Raw genomic sequence first — 27,363 nt, forward strand, 5'->3', positions numbered from 1 at the left:
AGATGGAACGACAATGCACCCGGGCACGCAGGAGTTTCCAGAGCACTGATAACCATTGCAATCCACTGCTCTGGGGAAAGTGGTGGGGTAACTTCATTCCCCGGGCCATGACCACCTCCCTGTTGCTTCTAAAAGAAGTGATGCTTGCCCTTGCAACTCCTGCCTGCTGAAGTATGATTCAGAGCGTGCAAAAATCTATTCACGCTGGTATTAAGAAACAGTGAGAAACAGGAAAATAGTCTGATTAGGGCCATCCTGGGACCAGGGGCCCCCATGCAGAGAGATCACAGTCACCTGGTTACCGAGACTCCCAGCTGACTAGGAGGCCAGCTTCAGTTCAGACAGGAGAGACCACAGGGGGTTCCAGCAGCATCTGAAACCTGGTTCAGATGCTGGGGTCAGCAACCTTGAGGTCCTGAGTGCTGACTAGGGACAGCTGAGAGAGCAGGTCCAAACTGGGTCAAGTTCAGACTTAACAGACTGCCCTTCGGCATGTGGCCTGAGGGCAAGCTTCTGGGCCAGACCAACCTCTGCGGGCATCCCACTTTGCAGCTACTCTGAAAGGCAGTGCTGCTTTCTGTCCCTGCTTCCCTGACACGGAAGTTCCTCAAATGAGTTGGCTCTGAGAATCTGTAGCAGGCGTAGCTTTAGTCTCTTATGTGGATCATGAAACACTGAGGCCGTTACCCAGAACCTCAGGCTGACCCCAGTGGTTCCAGAGAGCATGCTGCCTTCTTCTAAGGTGACGGAACAAGACAGGCAGAAGACTAGGCCTGGAGGGTGAGAGAAGGAGTCAGGAGACCCAGGCTGTAGTTCCAGTCCTGCCACTGCCTTGGTAGGTTACCTTAAGGAAATCACTTAAGCTTTTAGAGCCCAAGTAAGCCCACCTATAAGACGGGGACAAGTTAACACGTGCTTCCTCTTCTATAACAGAAATATGGGGAGGACAAATAACGTAGAGATTAAAATCCTCTGAAGCATTCATAAGGATATAAGTGTTTTTAGAATCTTAAGTCTTATTTGCCAGGAAAAGCATAAAATTATTCCAAGTCACTGGAGGCTGAGCAGCACTCACCTGATGATGGCGCTGGTGAGCAGAATCGTTGTTGGTTGGCTCCTGTGGCCAAGATACCGTCTCCTGCTGCTTGGGGGGGAGTGAGCACCCGGGTGGCATTTGGGGGTGAGCCCAGTGGCCTTGAATCTGTCAACGGAGGTCCTATCTGTGATTGGACAGTCTTTCTTTGCAAAGTGCTGGTGTTCTCGATGCTGGCACAAGAGCTGGGAATGGAAGGGGGCAGGCTTGGGACAGAAACCAAACTCCTCTGGGGGCAAGAGCTGGGGCCAGTGGCATTCTCTGTCTTCACAATGATGCCGACGGTGTGATTCTGAAGCCCCCCAGCCGCTGGTGGCGTGAGGGGCCGAGGCCAGCCTTGCCGATGTGAAAGGCCAGGTAGGGGGGTGTTGGCGCCTGGAAGTCGCCGGGGGTCCGTGGAATCAGTGGGGCTGCTGTAGAGGTGGGGGCCATTGGCTTTCACCTCTGTGTTCACTGGCCCGTTGGTAGTCCCACAAGGGGCTTTCTTGGATTTTTCCACACAAGAACTGCAGCTGATGTCCTCTAGGGCTGGGGGCTGGTGGGGTGGAGAGCAGCTCAGGGAATTCTGGGTGCTAATCCCTGAGGGGCAGGACAAGGGGTAGTGGGAAGGTGTAGGTGCCTTGTCAGCGGTTTGCAGGGATGTGGTGATTGAGCTGTCAGTCACAATAACAGGCTTAATATCAGCCTTCTCTGTCTGTTCAGAGTCCCAATGCGAAGGCATCTGCTTAGCAGATAAATGTTTCAATATGCTGCACTGGAGCGCAACAACACTACAGAGCCACTGCAATGGAAGGAGAGGAGAGGAGAGGAGGGTGAGAGGCCCAGAAGGCGCCAGTCCATCCTGCCACAGTGGCCAGGGCTACAGCAGAGCTGACAAGCACTGTTTCAGAGGTCCCAATGTGAATGCCCAGAAAGGGTGTGCTTGACTTCTGATAGGACTCCATTTCCATTCCCAAGCAAGACTTGTTGGTACACTTGGCAGGCAACCCCTGGTCAGCAGAGCTTGGGATTCTTGTTTTGGCCCTGGCCCTAAGGCTCACCTTGTGACTAATATTCAGCAAGTACTCTAGCACCTGCTGTGTGTCCAGCACTATCAATTAACCCCTCTAGGGATCTACTCATCTTTCTACAATACAGATTTGCTCGGCTCACAGTGCATTGGGGGACCGACGGAGAGGAGCAGACCAGTCGACTCTGTAGTTCTCTTACTTGACTTTAGGATCTGAGCCAGAGGTTCTCTGTGGAATACTCAATGCTTATGGGGGAGAGGGAAGGGGTGCAGTGGGAATGACAGACACTGAGGCTACTTCCAATAACAGCTATGATGAGATGGAAAGAAGATTGAATTTAGAATCCCAGTTCTGCCTTCACTCACCTCTTGCTGTTCTGCCTGGGTGGCTAAGTGCTCAGAGTTCAAAAGGTGCGTCTGTGATTCCTCAGGAATCCCATTGCAGATCAGTTCCCCGTCCCGAATGGCCGCAGGTGCAATGAGAGGAGGTGGAAACTGGTACTGAGATTTTATAGCATCGGGAACCTGTTCAGGATAGACAGAAGAAAGAAGGAAAGGGAGATAGTGCCAACACGTTCAGTTGATTCTGTCCTGGCACACCATTCTAATTGTGGTGCTGACAACCATGGGAACATTTACTCTGGGTCCACTAAGGACAAAGAGGTTCAGTATGCTGCAACTGATCTGTTGTTCCCCCTGACTCTCACACATGCTTATTGGCTTAAAAAGGAAAAAGAAATGAAAATAGCAGGTAGGGCCTCCACTTTTCTTCATCAAGGTCAAAGGCCTGCAGAACTCAGAAACCACTGTATGCTGTCTTCTGCTTTGGCCTGAAAAGTGTAAGGCTGACAATGGACAGGGCTTCGGAGTGCTGCTCTAGGTTCTTACTGTTCAGGGTCAATTTTGGGAGGTAGGTGAGACATAAGTTAAATGAGGCCACATTCATGGTGGGAAAGCTCAGCATGAGGCCTGTCTAACTAAAGCACTCAATCAAGGTTAGTTTTCACCATTCATGACTAATGATACAACTGAAGATTTTTTTTCTCCCCTTAAGACTTGTTTGTTGCACAAAGGCAGAAGACACTTTCTGACTCACACCATGTAAGCATGAAAAAGCCATACAAGCAAAGACTCATTCATACATTCAAATAACATTTATTGAGCACCTCCTGAATTGGGCTCTGTTCAAGTACTAAAGGTCCAGAGGCGAATAAAACGTAAGCTTGCCTTCAAGGAGCTCACAGCCTAGTATGGAGAAAACCCAGAAATATTACAATACATGTAATTGATCCTAGAATAGAAGCATGTCAGAGTTGCTATCAAAAACAAACAAACAAACAAATAAAAAGGAGAGTGCTTATTTTAGTTCAGGGGACAGGAGCTTGGGATTAAGGAAGATTTTATAGCAAGTATTTGAACCAAGACTTGGAAAGTTGAGAAAGAATTTCTAGGCAGATAAAGGGGAAATAAAGGTTGGAGCAACATGTATGGCACAGAGATGTGAAAGCACTTGGTGGATTTGGAAAACATCCAGAGAACCAACAGATTTGTTTACTAAAACCTTATGGAATATGGGAAAAACTAGAAATGGTTTCCAGAATTTTGGCCTCAGGGACTGGGTAGAGATCACTATCATTCACTGACACTGGAAATATAGAGGGAAAGCAGATTCTGAGAGACTAAGACTTTTGGTCTAGGGTAGGTTGAGACTGAGCTTATCTGTAGTATGGGCAGACAGACCTGCATGAGAAAAAAGGCAAAGAATAAGGAGGTAGGAGTCATCAGCTGGTACCTTGGGCTTTTTGAGATCAACATCAATTAGAGGAGGAGGATGGAACAGTGGGCTAGTCTAAGGCTTCCTGGAGAAGAGTGAAAAGGTAGGTGAAGGAGGAACTCCTAACATAGATATCAAGTTCTCAGCAGATTTTACCTATACTGTTACAACTAAGAGTAAAGGCCACTATCCTATGTTGCTCTTAAACTATCCTACAAAAGGTTTATCAGGTAACTCATGCCCTGTTGTTGATTTTCCTTGCTAACAGGGAAACATTTAATAACATGGAGGGAGCCAGGAGTGGTGGCCACGTGGCTTGGGAGGCTAAGGCAGGAGAATCACGAGTTCAAAGCCAGCCTCAGCAATAGCAAGGCGCTAAGCAACTCAGTGAGACCCTGTCTCTAAATAACATACAAAATAGGGCTGGGGGTTTGAGGTTGTGGCTCAGTGGTAGAGTGCTCACCTAGCACACGCGGGGCCCTGGGTTGATCCTCAACACCACATAAAAATAAATAAACAAAGGTATTTGTCCATCTACAACTAAAATATATATATTAAAAAAAAAAAACAGGGCTGGGAATTTGACTCAGTGGTCAAGTGTCCCTGAGTTCAATCCCAGGTTAACAACAACAACAAAAAAAACAGTGGAGGAGAACAAAACAATGATGGGATTTTATCAAGGCCTCCTGGGCGTTCACTTCAGTAGTCAGGCTTGCTTCTCTGTCTACACAGTAAATCACACAGTCTTGATTACTTGCAGATCCATTTAACTGAGGTCTGAGGCATGCCACCACTGGAAACACTTTAGTTTTAGAAAACTCATGTTTCTATTGAAGGAGAAATATTTATCCAGTTAAGAGTTTGTTCCACAATTTTCAACAGTTAGCACCTTGCTAGGACTAACACCCACAGGAGGTGATGGGTATGGTGCGATTTGAGTTTAAAGTGTGGCTGCCATCAAGTGGCCACTTTTGAGAATTGCTGTTTTTTTGCTGGTATGTAGGACTGTGAGTTTATCTCAAAAGAGAAAGATCCAGATGGCTCTTGGACAGAAGACATATAATGGGGACAGACAGGGTGACTTCATGTGAGGAGAAAGTGACAGCCAAGCACAACTAGGTTTGGTGGCATGGGCTGTAGAGTGCTTACGTTTGGAGAACCAGAGACTTGCAGACTTTGAAAGCCTACTTGAGGCTTGGCCCTCAACATACTCAAGTTCTAAAACATAAGTTTAACATTCATTATTTGGGCTGGGGATATAGCTCAGTTGGTAGAGTGCTTGCCTTGCATGCTCATGCCCTGGGTTCAATCCCAGCACCACAAACAAACAAACGTTTATTACTTGCTGAGATACCAAAGACAAATCTCTGTAGGTCTTCACGGTCTCAATGTTTGTAAAACTGGGAAAATGGCCCTCTCTATTTATCAAGCAAAGGCAATCAGGACACCATCATCCTGCCTGTACCAGATCCGTGACTCACCTTCAGGCTTCTTCTTTTGACTGACTGGAGCACACGGCGGTTAGGAGGGTGCTTCTTATGGATTCGGTTCAGGAAGTCCACTTTGACGACATGCTGCGAAATGGTGTCCTGGAAACGATCAAACACCTGGCACCGATTGCTCAGTGTCATATTCTTCTGGTTCAGCTAGAGACAAACCAGAAACACCCTTGTGGTGAATCTTGAAAGGTATCCCCACCTTCAGGTAGCCCCATTCTCTGAGATATTAAAAACAACAACAAAAAACCAGAATTTTTCAGCCAAATGGGATCCTTCAGTCAGGGACAAGATGCCAACACTCTTGCTAGAGAGTAAGGCAACATGGATGAGACTTTCCTCCTCAGCTGATATGTTCCTGTTTCCCAGTGAGGCTCAAAGAAAGGAAACAGAGAATTAGTCAAGAAGTATCCTTAAGAATTCAGCCTGACAGTTGTCAGTTCTAGTTTAGAGTACTCTGCAGGGTATCCTCCCAGCAACACCAGGTTTCAGACCCCCAAGAGACCCAAACTCCCAACAGGAAGGGACTCACAGAGGAAGCAGGACTGTTCCTACAGAGGAGCTTGCCCAATAGTTGGATGAGGATCCTATATGCCCTGCCCCTTTCCTGCTCTAGGGTTCAAGGGAGCACCTCTGTGAACCCATCCTGATACGACAGTCTTCCTTCATGGAAGTGGGGAAACTTGGCCACCTCTTAAGAGGCTAACAGGAAAGAAGAAAGAAGAGTTTCTGCAATAGCCTACTGAAGGTATGGAGAACCCACGCCACTCTCCTCTTCCACATTTGGTTCCCTACGCTTAAGTTCAAAAGAAAGAATCTCCTTTGGAAGCTTCCTAATCAGCAAATTAGGCATAACCTTTAAGTGGCTAATAAAATTAGCTAATTAGTAATTTCTCATTCACTGGAAAGTTGCTCCTTAAGATCTGTATTTGGATAAACTGCTTATGGTCTTTTTTTTTTTTTTTCCTGGTTTGGCAGGAAGCAAAGAGTCACTCACAATGAGCCTTAGAGACACTTCCTTTTTTTAAAAAAAAAATATTTATTTTTTAGTTGTAGGTGGACACAATATCTTTATTTCATTTTTAAGTGGTGCTGAGGATCAAACCCAGTGCCTTATGTGTGCTAGACGAGTGATCTACCACTGAGCCACAACCCCAGCCTGAGACACTTCCTCTTAGATAAATCTAAGTGGCACAAATCAAAAGAACACAAAGTAACTCTTCCATATACAAAGGAGATCAAATTCAGGGCCTCACAAGTGCTAGTTAGCACCTCACCACTAACTCACACTCCCAGGCTCCATGTAAGGCAGTCTTTAATTATTTCATGACTAACATCATTTGGTAGGTGATGTTCTTTTTTGTTTCCAGTGCTGGGTATTGAACTCAGGGCTAGGCAAGTGCTCTACTATTGAGCTATATTCCTCATCCCAGATTTGACAATGTCCTTTTTTTTCCTTCCCCTTTTTGGTACCAGGAAGTGAACCCAGGGGGTGCTTAACCACTGAGCCACATCCCAGCCCTTTTATATATACATATATTTTTTGGTACAAGGGATTGAACTCAGGGGCACTCACTCGACCACTAAGACATATCCCTAACCCTATTTTTTGTATTTTATTTAGAGACAGGGTCTCAGTTGAGTTGCTTAGTGCCTTGTCCTTGCTGAGGCTGACTTTGAACTCATGATCCTCCTGTCTCAGCCTCCAGAGCCACTGGGATTATAGGTGTGCACCACCATGCCCGGCTTCTTTTATATTTTGAGACAGGGTCTTTCTAAGTTGCTTAGGCTGGCCTTGAACCTTCAGTCCTCTTGCCTTAGTTGTTGGGATTACATACTATGCCACAATGCTTTTAAGCAGCTACATTTTTGGTTTGGAAAGGTTTCTCATAAGTAAGGGTCTCCTCCTGGAGTCCTCTCCCATTCCATCTTGTTATCTGTTCTAACTGCCTAGAAGGACAAATCCTTTTGGAGATAGCTAATGACAGCTGTGTTCTAGCCTCGGAAAGCAGTGTAGAAAATGTATCCAAGACTCCTGGTGATAACAACATTCATTCCTTTTTTTTTTTTTTTTTTTTTTTTTAGTTGTAGACAGACACAATACCTTTATTTCATTTATTTATTTTTATGTGGTATTGAGGATCAAACCTGAAGCCTCACACATGCTAGGCAAGTGCTCTACCACTGAGCTATATCCCTAGCGCCACAACATTCATTCTTTCAACTTACTGAACACCAATACATGTGGTTATAAAGAATTAAAGCAACAGAAGAAATGAACCTTATTTGGAGACTGCGACACATATATTCCAGATAGCCAACCATTTATTTCCTTAATATTAGATCTTCTAGGGCTGCAAAATCAACTGCTTAATCCACAACAGAAGAAATTACTCGAAAAACAACCAAGTGGGTTAAGTATGCTTTTGCAGCCAAAACAAGGTATTGTGGGAAAAGGCAAAATGCACAGCTGAGGTATGTCAAAATAATTAGAACTGAGTAGGATTGTCTATAGAAACCAGCATCTGTGAGATTATTGTGAACTCTGGAACAAAGCTGATCTTAAAATGCTTTCTACTGAATCAGTCCACACCCCAGCTGTGCCCATAGAGGATTGATTGGACACTGCTGTGCTTACCACCACATGTTCGATGTGATTCGGACACATCCATCTGCCCAGGGGCATGGCAGTGAGCGGTGGCTCGAGGCAGTCCATATGAAACAGGAGGGGGCAATAGTCACACTGGATGAGAGGGGCCACACGGCAGCTCCTGCCAAAAGAAAAAGATATGTTGGCCACATCTGTATTAAGATGGGAAAATTCAGAATAATTCTGCACTGTGGAACAACCCCCTCTCCTTAATCCTAACAGCATTTTCCCACCCCAATGATTCAGTTATACTTCTGATCAGAAAGATGGATGAATTTGGGGGCTACCACCAGGTTCTCCATTATTCTCTCTTCTGACAAGAATGTCTCTTGTGATGACTTGAATGTTTATTTGGAGTATAGCTAAAGTGGCTGTCAGAGCAAGAATGGTCAATGGTCATACCCACTGGAGAAGACAGTGAACTCTGCTCTCTACTCCTTAAAAGAGAGAAACTACTTTGTCTATTTCCCTATAGCTTTTGTGGTGAGATACTTCTTCCTTTTGTTGTTGATATAGAATACCTTTCCCCCCCCTTCAGTATTGGGGATAAACCCCAGGAGCGCTTTATCACTGAGCTATACTCCTGCCCCCACCCCTTGCTTTAAAAAAAATTTTTTTTGTAGTTGCAAATGGACAGAATGCCTTTATTTTGTCTATTTTTATGTGATGCTGAGGATCTAATCCAGTGCCTCACACATGCTAGGCAAGCTCTCTGCTGCTAAGTTACAGCCCCAGCCCACTCCTGGCCCTTTTCTCAAAGAATTTTGAGACAAGGTCTCCTTAAGTCACCCAGTTTGGTGACTTATGATCCTTCTGCTCCAGCCTCTTGGGTACCTGGGATTACAGGTGTGTGCCACCACATTCATTAAATACTACCTTCTTCTTTTTTTTTTTTTTGGGGGGGGGGTGGCTGAGGATTGAACTCAGGGACACTTGACCACTGAGCCACATCCCCATCTCAATTTTTGTATTTTATTGAGAAATAGGGTCTCACTGGGTTGCTAAGTGCCTCATCATTGCTGAGGCTGGCTTTGAACTTGTGATCCTCCTGTCTCAGCCTCCTAAGCTGCTGGGATTACAGGCATGTACTACCATGCCCAAATTGTTTTTGATAGCTATTTTCTCCTGTTATCCTATCCTGACCATAATGTAGTCCTTCTAACATACCCTAGCAAACAAGTTCAGCTTCAGTAATTGAAGTAGCTGATTTCTGTCACTGAGATCGTATTTGAAGAAATCCAGTGACCCAAGGAAGATATAACTGGGGTAGTACAGGGGCTATTTCTAAATAAATCATTCAGACCAAACTACCATATATACTTGTACTTTTTGTTTTTGGTACTGGGGATTGAACTCAGGGGCACTCGACCACTGAGCCACATCCCCACCCCTATTTTGTATTTTATTTAGAGACAAGGTCTGAGTTGCTTAGTGCCTCGCTTTTACTGACGCTGGCTTTGAACCTGTGATCCTCCTGCCTCCACTCCTAAATTGCTGGGATTACAGGTGTGTACCACCATGCCCGGCATCTTTACTGATTTCAAAACACTTTGAATTTTCCAGGAACATGAGGCCTTACCGACCATAATTTTTCCTGTTCTCTAATCTAAATAATCTCATGCTTCAGTTCAAGACCAACTTTTCTTGTTTTAGTCTCTAGCAACATAGTTAATAGTACTCCTGTACTATTATTCTTCAGGGAATTTATTAATACTTTCAAGGCTCTGGTCATTCAATCAGTCAATTTCTATGTATTCATACCATCAATAAATAAAGAGGTGATAGAAGAAAAAAAATGCACCATTTGCTGAATACATAAAGGAAGAGCCCTTTGGTATAGAAGAAAATACCTGTTACACGTGAAGCAGACTTTGACGGGTAAGGGAACAAGACCATTGTGATCTAATTCATGCTGTGTCTTCTTTACATTTTTCCCTGTGGTTTCCTCCTTTCTTCTCCTCTTGCTAGAACCTAGAAGAGAAATTGGTGATGCTGAACTGCCCAGACATGGATCTTTCTGAGGCCCCCAGAGCTGGTTTCGAGTGAGAAAATGAATAGGAAGAGAGGAAAAAGGAGACTCAGATATAAGTCAGAGACTGTTCATGAGGGAGCAAAAGTCACCTGTTCTATAGCAGTAACACATCTGTTTTACAAACAGCAAGTGATCAGAAACCTGGGTTTGACACTGGCAACCTAAGAAATATAAATGCCCAAGTCAAATGGTCAACAAAAACTATTCTGTGAAGGTAGCTGAAGAAAAGACTACAAATTTACATTTTTATAGAAATCAGAAATGCCTTGATTCCATATGCATCTTTTAAAACTTTCCACCAATTTCTCTTTCTCTAGCAAGAAAAATAGATCTAAAAGCTTTGTGGTATCAATGGTATCAAATAGAAACCAAGACTTGATTAAAAAAAAAAATAAAAGAGGGTAATTGGTAATAGATATTACAAATTGGTAATTTAGTAATATCTATCAGAGCTATCAATGCATACTGACCCAGCAATTCTAATATTAGGAATTTAACCTATATATAATACCCACATATCTATTACATGTAGTACACAATGATGTAATTACAAAGTTATTTGTTGAAGCACTATCTTGGTAACAAAAGATTAGGAACAACCTAAATGTCAGTTAATAGGAAACTGGCTAAATTGTGGCACATCTGTACAATGGACCATTATGCAAGCACAAAAAAAAAAAAAAAAAATAGAGGAACTTCTATATTAATATATTAATACCTCTAGAATATTTTGTGAAGTGAAAAAAAGCAAGGTGCAGAACAGTATATCTAGTATGCTATTTAAGGAAAAAATACACACACGTATCTGTATTTGCTTATACACGCACAAAGAAATTCTAGGATACATAAGAATCAACCAGTGGTTTCCTGTGAAGGGTAGGAAGGTGGATAACAGGCGTGGAAGGGAAATTTTTCATTGTAAGTGTTCATATTTTATATATATATTTTGGTGTGTGTGTGGTCTTGGGGATTGAACCCAGGTGTACATTACCAACAAACTACATACCCAGTCCTTTTACTTTTCTAAGACAGGGTCTTGCTAAGTTGCTCAGGCTGGCCTTGAACCTGAGATCCTCCTGCCTCTTGAGTCGCTTGGATTACAGGAGTGTGCCACCAGGCCCAGCTTATATTTTTAATTTTGCACCACGTGAAAGTAGCATCAATTTGGAAAAAAAAATAGAAGATACTGAGAAGGGGCAGGAAAGGAGTTTGGAGACTCAAAAAAAAATGGAATATTGAACCAGCACTGTACTAGCTAAAAACCTTCAAAGATCTCTCCAGGCATAACAAGGAATAGGAATGTGAGACAGTGGCTACACAGGCAACACTGCTCTTTGATGGATGATAATCCTTTGGGGAAGCTGGGGTAGGGGAGGAGATATGATGATGGTGTGGCTAACCTGGTAGTGCAGTGGTACAAGTCAGTTCATTGGGCAACTGAAATTGGGTGGGGTTCCGCTCCATGGCGGCAGCAATAAGCAGCTCAAAAGGCCGCCTCAGCTGGGGCTGCACATAGTCCGGCTCTGCTGCTACTGGCTCCTCGTCCACATCAATGATGTCCTCATCAACGTCGTTCTGCTCAGAGGTGGGAGTCTCTGTGCTGGCGTTGGATGTGGGGGTGCCAGGCCGGCTGGCTCTCCTTTCCAGAATCCGGGCATGGGCAATGGCCTTGAGTTCAGTTTTGCTAGCTGATCTGTCCAACAAGTCAGTGTCACTGCTGGGTGATGTAGTCCGTTTGCCAGTTTTGTCCACCAGTCCATTGACATGGCCCAGCTCCTTTTTCTGCTCTCGTTTCTGTGCAAATGAATAGGTGGGCCCATCATGAAAAGTACCACAAAATAGAAAGAGATGCGTGTACAATGTCCTGCTAGATCATTAATGAAAATCACAAAGTCCCTTACATATCACAGAATCATTCACCTTGGGACTTGGTCTGTTAAAGTTGACACACTAAATTGAACTAAACTAACGCTGAGAAAACTGTTGCAGTGGGGAAATCACCAAAAAGTATTGGAAAATTAGAAACAATTACACAAATTACACATCATTAACTCTAACTCATCATGATACATATCATCTGTATACAAAGTACAGGTTCAAAAGGCTAAAAAATTAACACAATGAGAATAAATTTAATAAGAATAACAGTGAAAATCAACAAGAGCATTGTACTCTGCTTTGGAGCATCCTCACTTTCTGATGACTTTTTAAACTTTGCTAAAATAGAGAAAATGTTCCAAAGCAAAGGTAAAACAGGCCAGTAGAGTTCCCCTTTCAGGGAGGCCGGGTGCTGGCACATAAGATAATTAACTACAAGGCAGAGCTGATAGCGTGTGGAGGTCAATCATGGTGTCCAAGAAAGATGGCTTCCAGTGTTTCAACTTTAACTAGAACTCTGAAAGTGACACTTCTTAGAAGATGGAGAAATGGAAAAAGCTTAAGTGTACTCAGTAGGACTGGATGACTGATAATACATTTTCCTCTAGGATTCCAAATAGACTGGCCAAGGGAAGGTTTATTTAACACTGGTCTCCAGTCAGAAGATCTGGGATCTTGTCCCAGTTCTGCCACCGATTCCCTCTGACCTTGGGTGACTCAGGCTGGTGGGCAGAAATTTCTCTACCTACAAAGCGAGATGAGTAAAACTTTATTCTCTTTTTCTGGGAAAAATGGTAGAGACAAAGAAGGTCACATATTTGAAAGGGATGGCTCTGAGCTGGGGAAAAACCTAGCTTCCACTAGGAATCATGATAGGGACCTAAACATCAGAGGCCCAGAGGACATTTCATTTTAATCGACTTCATTATAAATACAGGAGCCCCAAACAGAGTGATGATGGTGAAAAAGGCAGATTTGTACCAGTAAACAAAGAGGTCCATGTGAAAGCAGGTCGGAGTGGCAACTAGGAGAAGCACCCTATTTTGAAAAAAGCTCACTATAATTCCCAGCAAGTAGCCCTGCTTCTAAAAAAAAAACTGATAAAAGACACAACAGAGCTTTAAAATGAGATAGAATTTGGTTCAAATATTGGCTCTGTCAATTCCTTTGAGTCCACGGGAAAAGTTATTCTACATTTCTCAGTCTCAGTTTCTTCCTTTCTAAAATAGAGATCTACTACTAGCATCCTTAGATGGCTGCATAGATTAAATTAAATAGCAAAACACCTAGCATATGATAGATACCGACATAATGTTAGTTCCTTTTCTCAACCCTCATTTTCTGGCTTTACCTCTTCTGTTTCATTCCTCCCAACCCTTTTAGGTCCAGCTTCTTTGCATGGCAAGTTCCTGAAAGGCCTTCTGGCTGGCAGGTATCTCCAACTGGCCTAGTTCTAATCTAATTGAGGATGCACAGGAAAGGATGTTGGAAGACAGCCTGGTTTATCGACTTTAAAAATTAAACTATAGCTGTGGTTAGGTGACTGACTTGGCTTGGGCTTGCTTTTTAATAGGAACTCTTGTGCACACATTGAAAAAAGATCAGCCTGTTTATCTTCTTTTTAAAGGCCCCAAACTGTTACAGACATAAACCACAATCTCTGAATCATCTCCTCATCCTGTTTCTGCAATCAAGGAAGTCATTCTCCATTGTGACATCATATTCAGGGGCCAGGAAAAGGTGATGATGTCACAACAAAGGAAAATTGCTGGGTGTATAATTAGTGTGCAGGAGGGAAAGGGTTGGCTAACAACTTACAAATTCTAATCTACAGCCTGTCATCTGAAGATTGGGTCAGTCATAATCTGAGTGGAAACGCTTCTACTTTCTTTTTTGACAAGTGAGAATTTAACTCTTATACCTAACAAAAATTCTCAAAGCAGGAAATAATGAACCATGTTCCTAAAGTCAATATTGAATTATCAAAGCCAAGGGAAGGGTAGGTGAAGAGAAAAATGGGTTCAAAATCCTCTCCCCAATACACCTGGCCAAGTCTCTGGAAACCAGTGACTTATTTGCCTTAGGTAAGAAGAAAAACCCCTTTTCCATCAAACTGGAGAAGTGGCCTTTCCTCTGCTGTTTCCCAGCTATGGCTGCCACATTCAGGCCATTTACAGGAGGTCGGTAAGATCAGACTACTCCTGTCACCAGTAACTAAATGTAGCTTAGTAAATTAACATACTTCTGCCCATTTTAGCAACCCATGTTTGGATTTTTAGGCCCTACTAGATTCCAAACAGTCACCATGGGGTGAGTAGGGTGATTTAAGGACTGAGAAGAAACACGAAGGGATGAAAATGCCTTCAGGGCCAGGCAATCTTAGCTCCAGAGTATCAGTGCTCTAGATCTGGCATTGTGAGCAAAGCCTTCAGGAAGCAGCATTATTACCTTTCGGCGAACAGTGCACCGGTGACACATCCACTCCCCGGGAGGCAACATCTCTTCACTCAGTGGAGGGTTACTGTGAGGAAAAGACAAGGGCAAGACTAAGTAACTAACCCTTTGATGCAGCAGGAAAAAGCCTAGGTAGGCCTGGCACAAGCTGCATGTTCCTAAACTCCTATTTTGGCCCGTCCTTCAGAACTGAGATCTCTTATCCTTCAAAATGCTTACTCAGCATCATTTATATCAGTTGAGCAATGAATATTCCTTCTCAACCTTAAAGAAGCCAAATCCAGCTCTATTAACACTGAACTTGTGGGAAAAGGAATAAAGAACTAGTTTGGAGCCTAAAGAATCATTCTCAAACTCTGCACAATGCCAATAAAATCACCAAGAGGTCTTCCACAGTTTTTAAAGTCTTTCAGTCTAAGCCTAAGCTCTTCCACTTGCTGTTCAAAGTCCCCTGCCACATAGCCCCATTCCATCTTCCCTGGCCAACATCAGGTACCCTCCCTCCTGATGAAACTGAAAACTTGCTATTTCTTCTTTTGGAATACCCTTCCTTTAGGAAAGCTATGCCTGTCAAAACTTTTTTTTTTTTTTTTTTTTTTTTGCGCCATCCTTTAAGGCCTGCCTCAATCAACCTGTGGTGGATTCAAAATGGCTGCAAATTTTTGTTCCTCCTCCCATTCAGAGGTAGTTCATTTCCCATCTGTACAATTGGGCTTGTTTTGTGATTTGCTTTGATCAACAGAATGCAGCAGAGATGACGTGGTATAACTTCCAAGCCTGAGCTTTATAAGATCTGCAGATTCCACTTTTATGTGCTTGGAATGTTCCATCTCAGAGCCCTGCTGTCATGCTGGGGGAAGTCACAAGGAGGATACTTGAGGTGCTCCAATGAACAGCTTCAGGTGAACTCCAAGTCAACAGGCAGTACTAGATACTGCTATGTGAATGTGTCATCTTGGACATACCAGCTCAATCTGTCCTCCAAACAACTGCAGTGTCTGCCAGCAACACGTGGAACAGAAAACCATCCAGCTGATCCCAGTCAACCTTCAGAATTGTGAAAGATAATAGCTAGTTTCTGTTTCAAGCCACTGAGTTTTGGGGTAGTTTGTTATGCAGTAATAGATAACCAGACACAGTTCTCTCTCCATGAGCTCTTTCCAGATTATATATGTAACTTGTATCTTTTTCTGCATGGTTTAGTTGTCATTTTTTGGCACTTGTATTTTGCTTTGTGTCATAGTTCTCTTATTTACTTTTTGCTGCCTTATTTTTTGGTTTCCACACCAACCTTTCCCCAATGCCAAGGATTAAACCCCAGGGCCTTTTGCCTGTTAGGTAAGTGCTCTGTCACTGAGCTAAATCCCCAATCCCTCTTAATTTATTTATTATTATTTTTTCAACTACAGAGATCAAGACAATGATTGCATCTCCTCCCTCTTTGTATTTCTGTAACAAGGAGGTTGTATATGCAGGAGATATAAAGTCAAGACTGAATCAAAATGAGCTGTGTAGGGCTGGGCCTCACAGATCCTCGAGGTCACTGATTTCCATTAAGGTACACCAAAAGTCATGAGACTATTAAATCCTTGACAGTCACATTTCTACTGCTTATAACAGTGGTTCTCTCTCTCTCTTTTTCTGGGGGACTGAGCACTGAGGTGCAGCCTCAGATCCCCTGTTTTGATACTGGGGATTGAATCCAGGGGCTCTTCACCACCAATATGTAATTTTTATTTTGAGAAAGAGTCTCGCAAAATTGCCAAGGCTGGTCTTGAACTTTTGATCTTCCTGCCTCAAGCCTCCCAAGTCACTGAGATTATAGGCATGCACCACTGTGCCTAGCCAACAACAGTGGTTCTCAAAGTATGGTTCCCGTTCAGCAGCAACACAGCATCCAGGAATTTATTAGGAATGCAAATTCTGACACCATTTCAGGTCTACTGAATCAAAATTTCTAGGATGGGGCTTAGCCATTGATGTTTAACAAGACCTCAAAGTGATTCTGTTGAACATCAAAGCCTAAAAACCACTCTGCACAGAATAAGATTACATTTATGCTTGTTTAAGAAATTTCTACCTTTTACTCTTGGAGTCACCTTCTTAGAATGGTAGGAAAATTTTTCTTCAAAGAATGTAACAAATAGTAAAAACAACAAATCCCCCAACTCACGTAATTTTTTAAAAACTTTTTATTTTTTATTTTTTAAGTGGACACAATATATTTTACATTTATGTGGTGGTGAGGATCGAACTCAGTGCCTCAAGCATGCTAGGTGAGCACTCTACCACTGAACAACAACCCCAGCCCAATTCATGTAGTTTTACAATGCTAAAGGACTCAGCTTTAAATCCTAGGGCTTAAAATTTTACGGTTTCTACTTAAAACAGCGCTTTGGCCTGGCAAATTTCCCTAGCTCTTGCCATGTTTCCCTAGAGCCCTAAGCATAAATGCAGATGCTCACCAAACCTTCACAGTTCATTGCTTCCCTTCCTCCCTGTTTCCTTAATAGAATCTCAGGAGGATGCTTACCAGGAAGCAGAAAACTGGAGACATAGTGGTCTGTTGGGACAGGTCTTCAAGCCCTAGAAACCACAGGTGAATGTCACATAAAGTCTTCCCTGGTTCTCTTCAATGTATTTCTACAATAGGCCATATCCAAACTAATGAAATGCATGCATGTCATTTGCAAAGGCCTACAGACTCTGCTATGCTTCAGCAGCTGTCATATTAAAATTAACCCTGAAGGCTGTCACTTCTGATTCTGTTTTTCATCATTTCTTTTCATCTGCCCACTGGCATTGTACCAAGATATCCTACATCAAATATGGAAAGCAGAGAAGGACAAGACAAAATGATCTGGGCTTAGATCTTTCACCAAGATGTGAATGGTCTCCCAGCTACCCTTCATGCTTCCCTCAATTTCTTCCCAACCTTGCTGACAGAATGATTTATCTAAAACACAATTCAGATCACATCACTCCCCTGATGAAAAAACCCTTCAAAGGCACCCTTCCATCCACTGCAAAATAAAGTTCAAGCTCCTTAGTATTGTGGATTCTGTCTCTTCTGCAGCTCCATCAGTCAGCTGGATCCCTAAACACTGCTCATGCTGTTTCTCACCTCTGTCTCAGCTCATTTCAGTGCCATGACCCACAATCACACAGACCTTCCCCTCACCTGAACTTCATACTTAATTCCACATTTAAACATTGTCTTTTGTGTGTGTGTGTGTTGCAAAAAGAACCCTGGGCATCATTCATGCTAGGGAAGTGCTCTATCACTGAACTATATCTCCAGTCTTCCAATCTTAAACATTTTTAATTTGGGGGCTGGGGCTCAACTCTAGAGAGCTCACTTAGCATGTGTGAGACCCTGGGTTTGACCCTCAGCACCACATAAAAATAAATAAATAAAATAAAGGTATTGTATCCAACTACAACTAAAAAATTAAATATTTAAAAACATTTTTTTTTTAAAAATTTAAATTGTTTCTTTTGTTGCAATGCTGGGGATCAAGCCTTGGAACTTCTGCAAGCCAGGCAAGTGCTGTAACACTAAACTACATTCCTAGCCCCCCACCTTTTAAGTACTAAGGATTGAACCCAGGGGTGCTTAACTACTGAGCCACATCACCAGACTTTTGAGAGATTTTTTTTTTAAATGTTTTATTCACTTATTTATTTTCAGTTATCGGCGAACACAACATCTTTGTTTGTATGTGGTGCTGAGGATCGAACCCGGGCCGCACGCATGCCAGGCGAGCGCGCTACTGCTTGAGCCACATCCCCAGCCCGAGAGAATTTTTTTTAATATTTGTTTTTCAGTTCTCGGCGGACACAACATCTTTGTTTGTATGTGGTGCTGAGGATTGAATCCGGGCCGCGGGCATGCCAGGTGAGCACGCTACCACTTGAGCCACATCCCCAGACTTTTAAAAATATTTAGAGTTAGGGTCTTGCTGAGTTGCCAAGTGCCTTGTAAAAATGCTGAGGCTGGCTTTGAACTTGCGATCCTCCCACCTGTCTCTTGAGCTGAGATTATAGGCGTGAGCCACTGTGCCTAGCTCATTTTTGATGCTCTCTCCCTCTCAAAATAGGGATTTAATGCTTAAAATTTTTCTTTAAAGTAGCTCTTTGTAGGTTTTTAAAGTATCAGTTTTAGAGATACTAGGTTTAAGAACACACATTTCCCAGAATTCTACACTATGGCCACAGGCTTCTTTTGTTAGATTGCCTTAAAGTAAGGGACAGGAGCTATGAGTTTAAGGAGTGGTCCAAGGAAGTCCAGGTGTTGTCTCCAGGATAAGCACAGAACATCTAGAAGAGTGAGGCCATCATTTCATTACTTGCTTAGATTTGCTGCTTTCTTAGATTCAGAGTAGCCTTTTGAAACAACAAATTTGATAGCCAGGTGCATATCAAATTTTCTTTCTTAGCAACTCATGAGGCTGAGGCAAGTTTGAGGTCAGGCTGGGCAACTCAGGAAGACCCTGTCTCAAATAAAATAAAATAAAAAAAAAAAAGAATGAGAAGAAAAAAATACAAAACTGAAAAGGGGGTGCCTTGAGAGAAGGCAGTGATATCTAAGAGGATGGTCAGGGAAGGAAGGTCTATATTTCTAGGAAATTATCATACGCACAGCTGGAACATAGGCACTGTCACCATAAACCTTTCTTATAATTGTATTTTCTATTCTAAGCAATTCCTTTTAAACTTTTTAGAAGGCAGCTTTCAAATCAAATTTCTAGAAGAAAAGAATTTATGAAATGGCTCCAGAAAAGACAGACTGCCACTGGGGGAGCTCAGGAACCAGTTAAAGAGGTTATTTGCTCCCTATCAGGAAATTTCCAGGAAGAAAGGTGATTCTGCATCCTTGTGGTATCCATGAAGTCGGTTTTAAGGACTTTCCCACCTCAGCTGTCCATCTGGTAATGCTGAGCTTCTTTTACCACTTTCAGCTGCTCACCAGTAAAATCCATGAAAACTCTATGGTGAGACAATGCTGCCTATAAAGATACCAATATGCTTCCTAATCACTAAAGCCTAGAAATAGCAGAATGAGAACTTCATCTACTATATTACAGTTCACAAGTAGTTCAACAGATGCTGTTATTTGATCCTAACTACCATATTAGGAGATAATTAATTCTAATTCTCATCATACAGGTGAGAAGACTGACTTATTTAAAGTCATGGAGCCAGTTAAGCAGCAGAACTAAAATCCAAATCAAAGTTTCCTGGCTCTTAATACTCTTGAAACCAAAGGCTATTTTTTTTTTAAATTTATTTTTTATCTTTAGGCGAACACAATATCTTTATTTTGTTTCTATGTGGTGCTGAGAATCGAACCCAGTGCCTCATGCATGCTAGGCGAGCATGCTACCACTTGAGCCACATCCCCAGCCCCCAAAGGCTATTTTTAAAAAAGACTTTTAGTAATTCTCTTATTTCTGGGGAACCCAGTAGGGTACCTTCCTTAACTTAAGGGTCAAACATTTCTTTCAACATCACGTCAATATTTACTGAGTTTTCACTGTTCACTAACCATTGAGCAAGGTACCACACTGGAGGATGAATACAAAGCAAAACTAATGATTAGTTTTTTATATTTTATTTAGAGACAGGGCCTCTCCAAATTGCCTAACCCTAACCAAAAAAAAAAAAAAAAAAAGTGGGGGGCTGAAAAATGTAGCTCAATGTAGAATATCCCTGGGTTCAAGTCCTGGCACTGGTAAGACAATTAATTAAAAAGACAGGCTGTGCAATTAAGGATTCAGGAGGAAACCACAGTTTCAGAAGCAGATTTATTTCTGCTTCTTGACAAACTACCTGATAAAGTTTCTTGAAATGGGAACATTCATCCTGGGAATAAATGTTTAAGTCTAAATAGAGTAGGACAGTGTTTGAACCTTTACCTTCCTTCTCAGAACTGTTCACATCATAGGAATGTAAACCCTGGAACAGTGTATTCTGTACCCCAGCTGGCTTGTCTTGGAAAACAAGTAGCTCTTTAGTGAACAGGGCAAGAACCTCTATTTTCTGGCTTCAAAACAATATGGCATGCAATACTGTGAGACAGGTAGAGAAGAGTGTTCTCTGAGGACTGAGCTCTAGCAGAACATCTTCTCTGTCATGCTTAAGTTTCCTTCCAGATGATCTGTTAAAAACCTTTGGTCTTGGGCTGGGTTGGTGGCTCAGTGGCAGAGCACTTGCCTTGCACATGTGAGGCACTGGGTTCGATCCTCAGCACCACATAAAAATAAATAATAAACAAAATAAAGATATTGTGTCCACGTATAGCTAAAAAAATATTAAAACAAACAAACAAAAAACCCCTCTGGCCTTAAACAAGAACAAAGGCATTTGCAGGTAAATGATTGGTGTCGGAGAAGATAATGCTAAGTGAAGTTAGCCAATCCCCAAAAAACAAATGCTAAATGTTTTCTCTGATATAAGGAGGCTGACTCATAGTGGGGTAGGGAAGGAGAGCATGGGAGGATTAGATGAATTCTAGATAGGGACGAGGGGTGGGAGGGAAAGGGCAGGGGATTAGCAAGGATGGTGGAATGTATTTGACATCATTATACAAAGTACATGTATGAAGACTTGAATTGGGTGTCAACATATTTTATATTCAAACAAAAATATAAAAAATTGTGGTATATATGTGTATTAAGAATTGTAATGCAGGGGCTGGGGTTGTGGCTCAATGGTAGAGTGCTTACCTGGCGTGTGCGAGGCCCTGGGTTCGACCCTCAATACCACATAAAAATAAATTAAAAAAACAAAGGTATTGTATCCATCTGCAACTAAAAAATTAATATATATATATAAAAAGGAATTGTTAAAAAAAAAACCAAAGTACATGTATAAAGGCATAAATCAGCGTGAACATACTTTATATACAGAGATATGGAAAATTGCTCTATGTATAATAAGAATTTGAATGCATTCCACTGCTGTCATGTATTAAAAAAATAAAATCAATAAAAGATTAAAAACAAAACAAAACAAAACTTTTGGCCTGCAATTTCTGGCCCAAATCAACTGTTCACTGCTTTCCAACTCACTACTTTAACTATTACCTGAACTTAAAAACACTCTGTTATAAAATAGCTTATAAATGGGGCTGGGGTTGCAGCTCAGTGGTAGAGCACTTGGCCTAGCATGTGTGAGACCCTGGGTTCGCTCCTCAGCACCAAATATGAATAAATAAATAAAACAAAGATATTGTGTCCAAGTACAACTAAAAAATAAATTTGAAAAAAAAAATAGCTTATAATAATGCTTTGAATCTTCAGATTGTATGTACAACTGAAAGATATGCTTCTCAGAGTTTGGTGTGGCTCTCTCTGAGACAGGGAGAAGGCTTATCAACTGTTAAAAACAGTATTTATATACAACCTAATTGGAAAGCTGGTCAAGAACATTAATTTTCCAAAAATTAAAATTTCCTTGGGCTTGGGTTGTGGCTCAGTGGTAGAGGCTTACCTAGCATGTGCGAGGCCCTGGGTTCGATCCCCTGCACCACATAAAAATAAAGAGATACAATAAAGGTAATGTGTCCAACTAAAAAAAAAATCCTAAAGCTAGCCTCTGCAACATATCCAGACTCCCATAAACAAATCCAAATAGCTCATTCCTACTACTGATGAAGGCGTCTAGATGGATCTATTCTGGAGTTCTAAGGAGAAAACCATACACACACCCCAAATCTCACCATAATGCCTGCACTGACAAACCTCTCTGTGTCAAAGATTCAAAGCCCAGAGCCAGATGATCCCAACTCACAGCCAAAGGATGTAGTCCAGTTTTAATTTAGAATGCCTCTTTCATTCACTAATGAGGCTGCAACTCACCACTGCAAGTGGAAGATGTTAGTAGTTGTCATGGTTCTTGGCTTTCTAATTAAGAGGATCTATTTCAAGACCTATAAGCAGAGTGGCTGTATCTAACCTCACTTATCTCCCTCGCCTATTAATACATGTGAACCTGCATGATATTAACATTTACTTCAGATTTAGTCACCACCGGTGGGACCTGTTGCTCCATAGCACCGTGTTAATTACCTCCAGTGCAAACAGTTTTTCTATATGGAACTGGGAGAAGGGGGAGGGGAAATAAGAGAACAAAGAGAGGAGGGGAAAGGTGGAGGGAGACCACAAAGCAGAACGACTGCCTTTTATTTCAGAGACCTGTGTGTGTGTGTGTGTGTGTGTTACAACATTCAGATAAAATGGTGTTAAGCTCTGAACCTTCTTTTTCTTTTTTTTAATATGTGAGCTTACTGTAGTGTGGTTTTCAACTGTCCATACATCTAAGTGATAGAGGCATCACAAAACCTGAGCCAACAGTAACCTGAGAGACATGAAAATCTCCTTAACCAAATTAAAAGTGTTAGTGTATATCTTAGGACAAAAGAAAATAAGACAAGAGGATGAAAAATATTTATGAAAGAACACTCCATTTTTCCTTCCTGGACAAAATATTCAATTTAATACAAATACTTAACAAGAACACTATATAAACAACATACCAAGAGCCTTCCACTCAGATTCTTTTATAAAAGAGGTCAGTCACATGAACTGGTAGGGGTCCCTCCTGTCAGAATCCATCATTCTCCAGGAATCAGAAGCTCTCTACCCATTTATGGCATTTCAGCTGAAATATCAGACTAAGAGAGTTTTGACTGCCCCCATCATTATCTATATGTCCCTTGTCTTCTTTTGGTGGGAGGGAGTGTTCAGCAAGCAAACAATAGCACTGAGCAGTTTTGATTTTTAATTTCACAGTTCACAGGTCTCATCCATCCATCTAAGGTCCACTATCATATAAAAATCCTGCAATTATATTTAGCAGAATTCTGTAAGACCGACAACAAAAGATAATATATACTCTTCTCAGACTGGCCCTGCTGCCCTCAGCCAGTTCAGAAAATGTACTAGTAGTCAAAATGGTGACTGAATGTGATTGTTGACAGGACCACAATAATGTCTCAGCCTCCTGGCAGCCATCTTGATCTATGCAGGGACCTACAAGCCTTTTAAAAAATTATGGTGGTGCACACCTGAAATCCCAGGTTCTTGGGAGGCTGAGGCAGGAAGATTGCAATTTTGAGACCAGCCTGGGTAGTTTGGGAAGAGCAAGAGCCTGTCTCAAAACAAAATAAAATTTGAAGAAAAGGGAAAAGCGCTGGGGGTATACAGTTCAGTGGTAGCATGCCCCTGGTTTAAAAAAAAAAAAAAAGAAAAAAAGAAAAAGAAAAAGAAAGGAAAAAAAAACTCCACAGGACTTTCTTTCTGTGAACTAAAAAAATGTTCTAATAAAAGCTTAAGACATATTAGGTATAGTTTAATTAATTTTTTTTCTCTTTTGTACTGGGAATTGAATACAGGGATGTTTAACCACCAAGCCACATCCCCAGCCCTTTTTATTTTTTACTTTGAGACAGAGTCTTCTTCAGTTGTGTAGGGCTCACTAAGTTGCTTAAGCTGGCTTTGAACTTGTGCTCCTCCTGCTTCAGCTTCTCAAAGCACTGGAGTTACAGGGGTGTGCTATTGTGCCCAACATTTTTTCCACATTTTAAATTGGTCCTTTATGGTTGTACCTTTGGTGAGATTTTTTATTATTTATTTGTACATGCACACAACATAATAATATAATTTGGCCAATGTAATTCTCTAGCACTTCTCTCTTCCTCCCCTTCTTCCACTCCCTGATAATTTAAAAAAATTTTAATTTAAATTAGAAGCCATAGCAATGTAGCAAATTTAACGATTTATGCTTTGAAGAAACAGAAGGAATACAATTTAATGAAATTCAAATGTCAGTAGAAACAGCAAGCGTTCTCTGGACACTTGGGTAGGTCTCAGCTTTTATCTTCAAGTATGGTCTACCTTTCAAAGGCAAAGAAGATAGCCTTACTGAAGGATGTCGGAGAGATGAAAGCAGAAAGTTCATGGGGTGCCTAAACCTTAATCTGTTACCCTCCTTTATTCTAGCTACTGACTCAAATACAGCTAATACCACAAAGTACATAAAAAATACAAGGACTGCTAGTTTTTCATGCAAAGCCTCAGTGGCAATGTTAACAAGGAAACCAATGAAGTGCCAGGCCACTACAAATGCCCCATTGAGAAACTTAGCTAGTTGCGTCACTTCCACAGGCATACAATTCTTTCAAACTAGCTGACTGTGCCCCCAAGTTTTATTGCCTTGTATTTTGAACTGGCTTGTAATATCCTCTCAGCAAAGGGCACCTGAAGAAGAGTGCTAAAAGTTAGCTCAGGGAAAAGAGGGAGAGTAGAGCATCAGCAACCATACTGGATGTTTTCCTCCGCTACCTTTTCCACAAGCTGGGCCCAGTGCCACAGGGCCTGCTGTATCGGTGGCCTGGCTTGGCTACTCTTGTAATCCTGACTTCTCTGCAAAAAAAGTTGGGCTACATGCAAACATTTTAAAAATGGGGCTTCATTCCATCGTTTCATGATAAATGCTGGAACCTAATGGGTTTGGAAAAGGGTCAACATTCTGACCTCAACAGTCATTTCCTCCCCCCCCCCATGCCCCCAGCATAGTATTAGGGATTGAATTTAGGAGTGCTCTACTACTGGGCTATCCCTAGCCCCTTTTAAAAATTCTTTTGAGACAAGGTCTTGCTAAATTGCTCAGGCTGGTCTTGAACTTGCACGCCTCTTGCTTCAGGCTCCCCAACAGCAGGGACTACAGGAGTGCATCAGGGTAAATAATCATTTTCTAGTACTACTACCAGGGAATGTTCCATTGGAAGGAAGAATTGACAACTGCAACTGTGTATTCCATATAAGACTCAGAGCTATGGAAAACTGCTTACTGTTCAGTTGATAGTGATGTATCAAGAAAAAGGAAATAGCCAGGACATTTTTTTTTTTTTTTTGCAAACACCACCTCAAGAATCTGAGCCAACAGGGCTTGGTGGTACATGCCTATAATCAGCTGGGAGGCTGAGGCAGGAGGATTGCAAGTTCAAAGCCAGCCTCAGCAATAGTGAGACACTAAGAAACTCAGTGAGACCCTGTCTCTAAATAAAATACAAAATAGGGCTGGGGATATGGCTCAGTGTAGAGAGCCCCTGAGTTCAATCCCTGGTACCCCCCCCCAAAAAAAAAGGAATCTGAGACAGTTTACAGTGATTGGACTTAAAATTTTATAAAGGCTTAGAAAACTAAGAACACTAAAAATGTCCATACTTAAAAATGCAACTAAAGGGCTGGGGGTATAGTTTAGTGATAGAATGCTTGTCTAGTGTGCATAATGCCCTGTGCTCAAGCCTTAGCACTGAAGAAAAAAAAAAAAAAAAAAAAAAAAAAAAAGAAAGAAAGAAAGGAAGAAAAAAGAAAGCCAACAAAAATAAATAAATAAATAAATAAATAACTCAGCTAAATCCAGAGAACAAGTTTTTATTTAAGACTCAGTTGCTTTTTCCTAAAGAGGGATTTCTGCTTAATTTACTTCCAATGACAGGATCATAAAAAAGGTAAGGAAAGAGAATAATATTACTTGGTTCACAAAGCACAGGACTTGCTCCCTCCTCTTACCATTACCCTCTCCCATCCCGCAATTTTTCTCAAACCCCAGCCCCTCAAACACACAGGACTGAAGTAATCTCCTGGGCTTGCTATCACAAACCATGCTGTCATGGTTTGTCACAGCTAAGTGCTGACTTGGGCTTCCATAGCCTTTCACTTATACCCCCAGTGACCTATTTAGCAGTTTAATATACTTCTCAGAGATAGACAACCATGATCTTTCCCTTTGATCCACTTTTCTCTAGGATGACCCTTAAGCAAAGAATGATCATCGTAAAGGTCTACATAGGAGTACATAAATGTTAACAATTGAGGGAAGCCCTTTAAGAAATGCAGGAGGCATACAAGCTTTGGACATGAGTCATTTGCTGTTAAACTGCAGACTTTTCTTAACATACAGCTTACTTCAACACCAACAAACCACAGCCTACAAAGATGTCGGATATCACAAAATTAGGTGTTTCCTTTAGTATGACAGTTTGCTAAGTCAGAATGGCTATGGCAGGCAAAACCATGACAACCACAAAAGAGGGATAAAGCAAACAATCAAAAAGTCAAAATTAGTGACAAAATTCTCTCTATACTTAAGCTGATGCTCTTTCAGGGTAGGGACAGTGGTGCATACCTATAATCTCAGCTATTCCTGAGGCTGAGGCAGAAGGATTGCATTTCAAGGTCAGTCTCCACAACTTCAGCAAGATCCTGCTTTAGGCTGAGGTTATAGCAGGGCTAAAGCACCCTTGGGTTCAATCCCCAGCACCAAGAAAAAAGATGATGCTCTTTCAAAAAATGGCAAGCAATGGGGGTGCTGGAGTTGTGGCTCAGTGGTAGAGTGCCTGACTAGCACGTGTAAGGCACTGGGTTTAATTCTCAGCACCACATACAAATAAATAATAATAATTTTTAAAAAGATCCATCGACAACTAAAAAATTTTTTTTAAAAATGGCAAGAAAGATCAAGGGAAGTTAAACACATCAATCTATTCAGATACATTTTGATGAAATTAATGGAGTATAATTTTTAGTGTTATCCAACCAACAATTGACGATTTTCAATTGAAAAAGTTCACCATATAGTTTATCACTAATGTTTCCAAAGCTTTGTTAAAACTGATAATCAGGGGGCTGGGATTGTGGCTCAGCGGTAGAGTACTTGCCTAGTATGGGCGGGACCCGGGTTCGGGTTCAGTCCTCAGCACCACATAAAAATAAAGGCATTGTGTTGTGCTCATCTAAACCTAAAAAAAATAAATATTAAAAAAAAAACCAAAAACCGATAATCAGCAGAACTCTAGCTGATGGTTCAGTGAATGTGGGAATTTTGAAGCTTCTAGCTCATCACAGAAGCTGAAGGGGTGGCAGAAAGAAAAGAGTAGATCTGTGTTGCCTAATTTCATAATGCAGAGA

At 41.7% G+C, this 27,363-nt stretch overlaps 1 protein-coding gene across 6 annotated transcripts in view; it reads right to left on the reverse strand.

Moving 5' to 3' along the window:
* Positions 1-27,363, reverse strand: part of Phf12 (PHD finger protein 12) — a 44,402-nt gene that overhangs the window by 6,198 nt on the left and 10,841 nt on the right. For 3 of the 6 annotated variants that reach the window (XM_076869157.1, XM_076869160.1, XM_076869162.1), the window contains exons 3-9: positions 14,381-14,453; positions 11,455-11,848; positions 9,873-9,993; positions 8,011-8,143; positions 5,358-5,522; positions 2,469-2,627; positions 1,076-1,874 (exon numbers count right to left, since the gene is read on the reverse strand). In XM_076869157.1, the coding sequence (XP_076725272.1) occupies positions 1,076-1,874; positions 2,469-2,627; positions 5,358-5,522; positions 8,011-8,143; positions 9,873-9,993; positions 11,455-11,848; positions 14,381-14,453 (1,844 nt within the window). Of the gene's footprint in view, positions 1-294; positions 381-528; positions 774-1,075; positions 1,875-2,468; positions 2,628-5,357; positions 5,523-8,010; positions 8,144-9,872; positions 9,994-11,454; positions 11,849-14,380; positions 14,454-27,363 lie in introns of all 6 variants that reach the window. The other 3 variants (XR_013092624.1, XM_076869159.1, XM_076869158.1) reach the window with 3 other exon arrangements.

The sequence above is a fragment of the Callospermophilus lateralis genome, chromosome 11 (assembly GCF_048772815.1).
Source record: "Callospermophilus lateralis isolate mCalLat2 chromosome 11, mCalLat2.hap1, whole genome shotgun sequence".
Lineage (NCBI taxonomy): Eukaryota > Metazoa > Chordata > Mammalia > Rodentia > Sciuridae > Callospermophilus > Callospermophilus lateralis.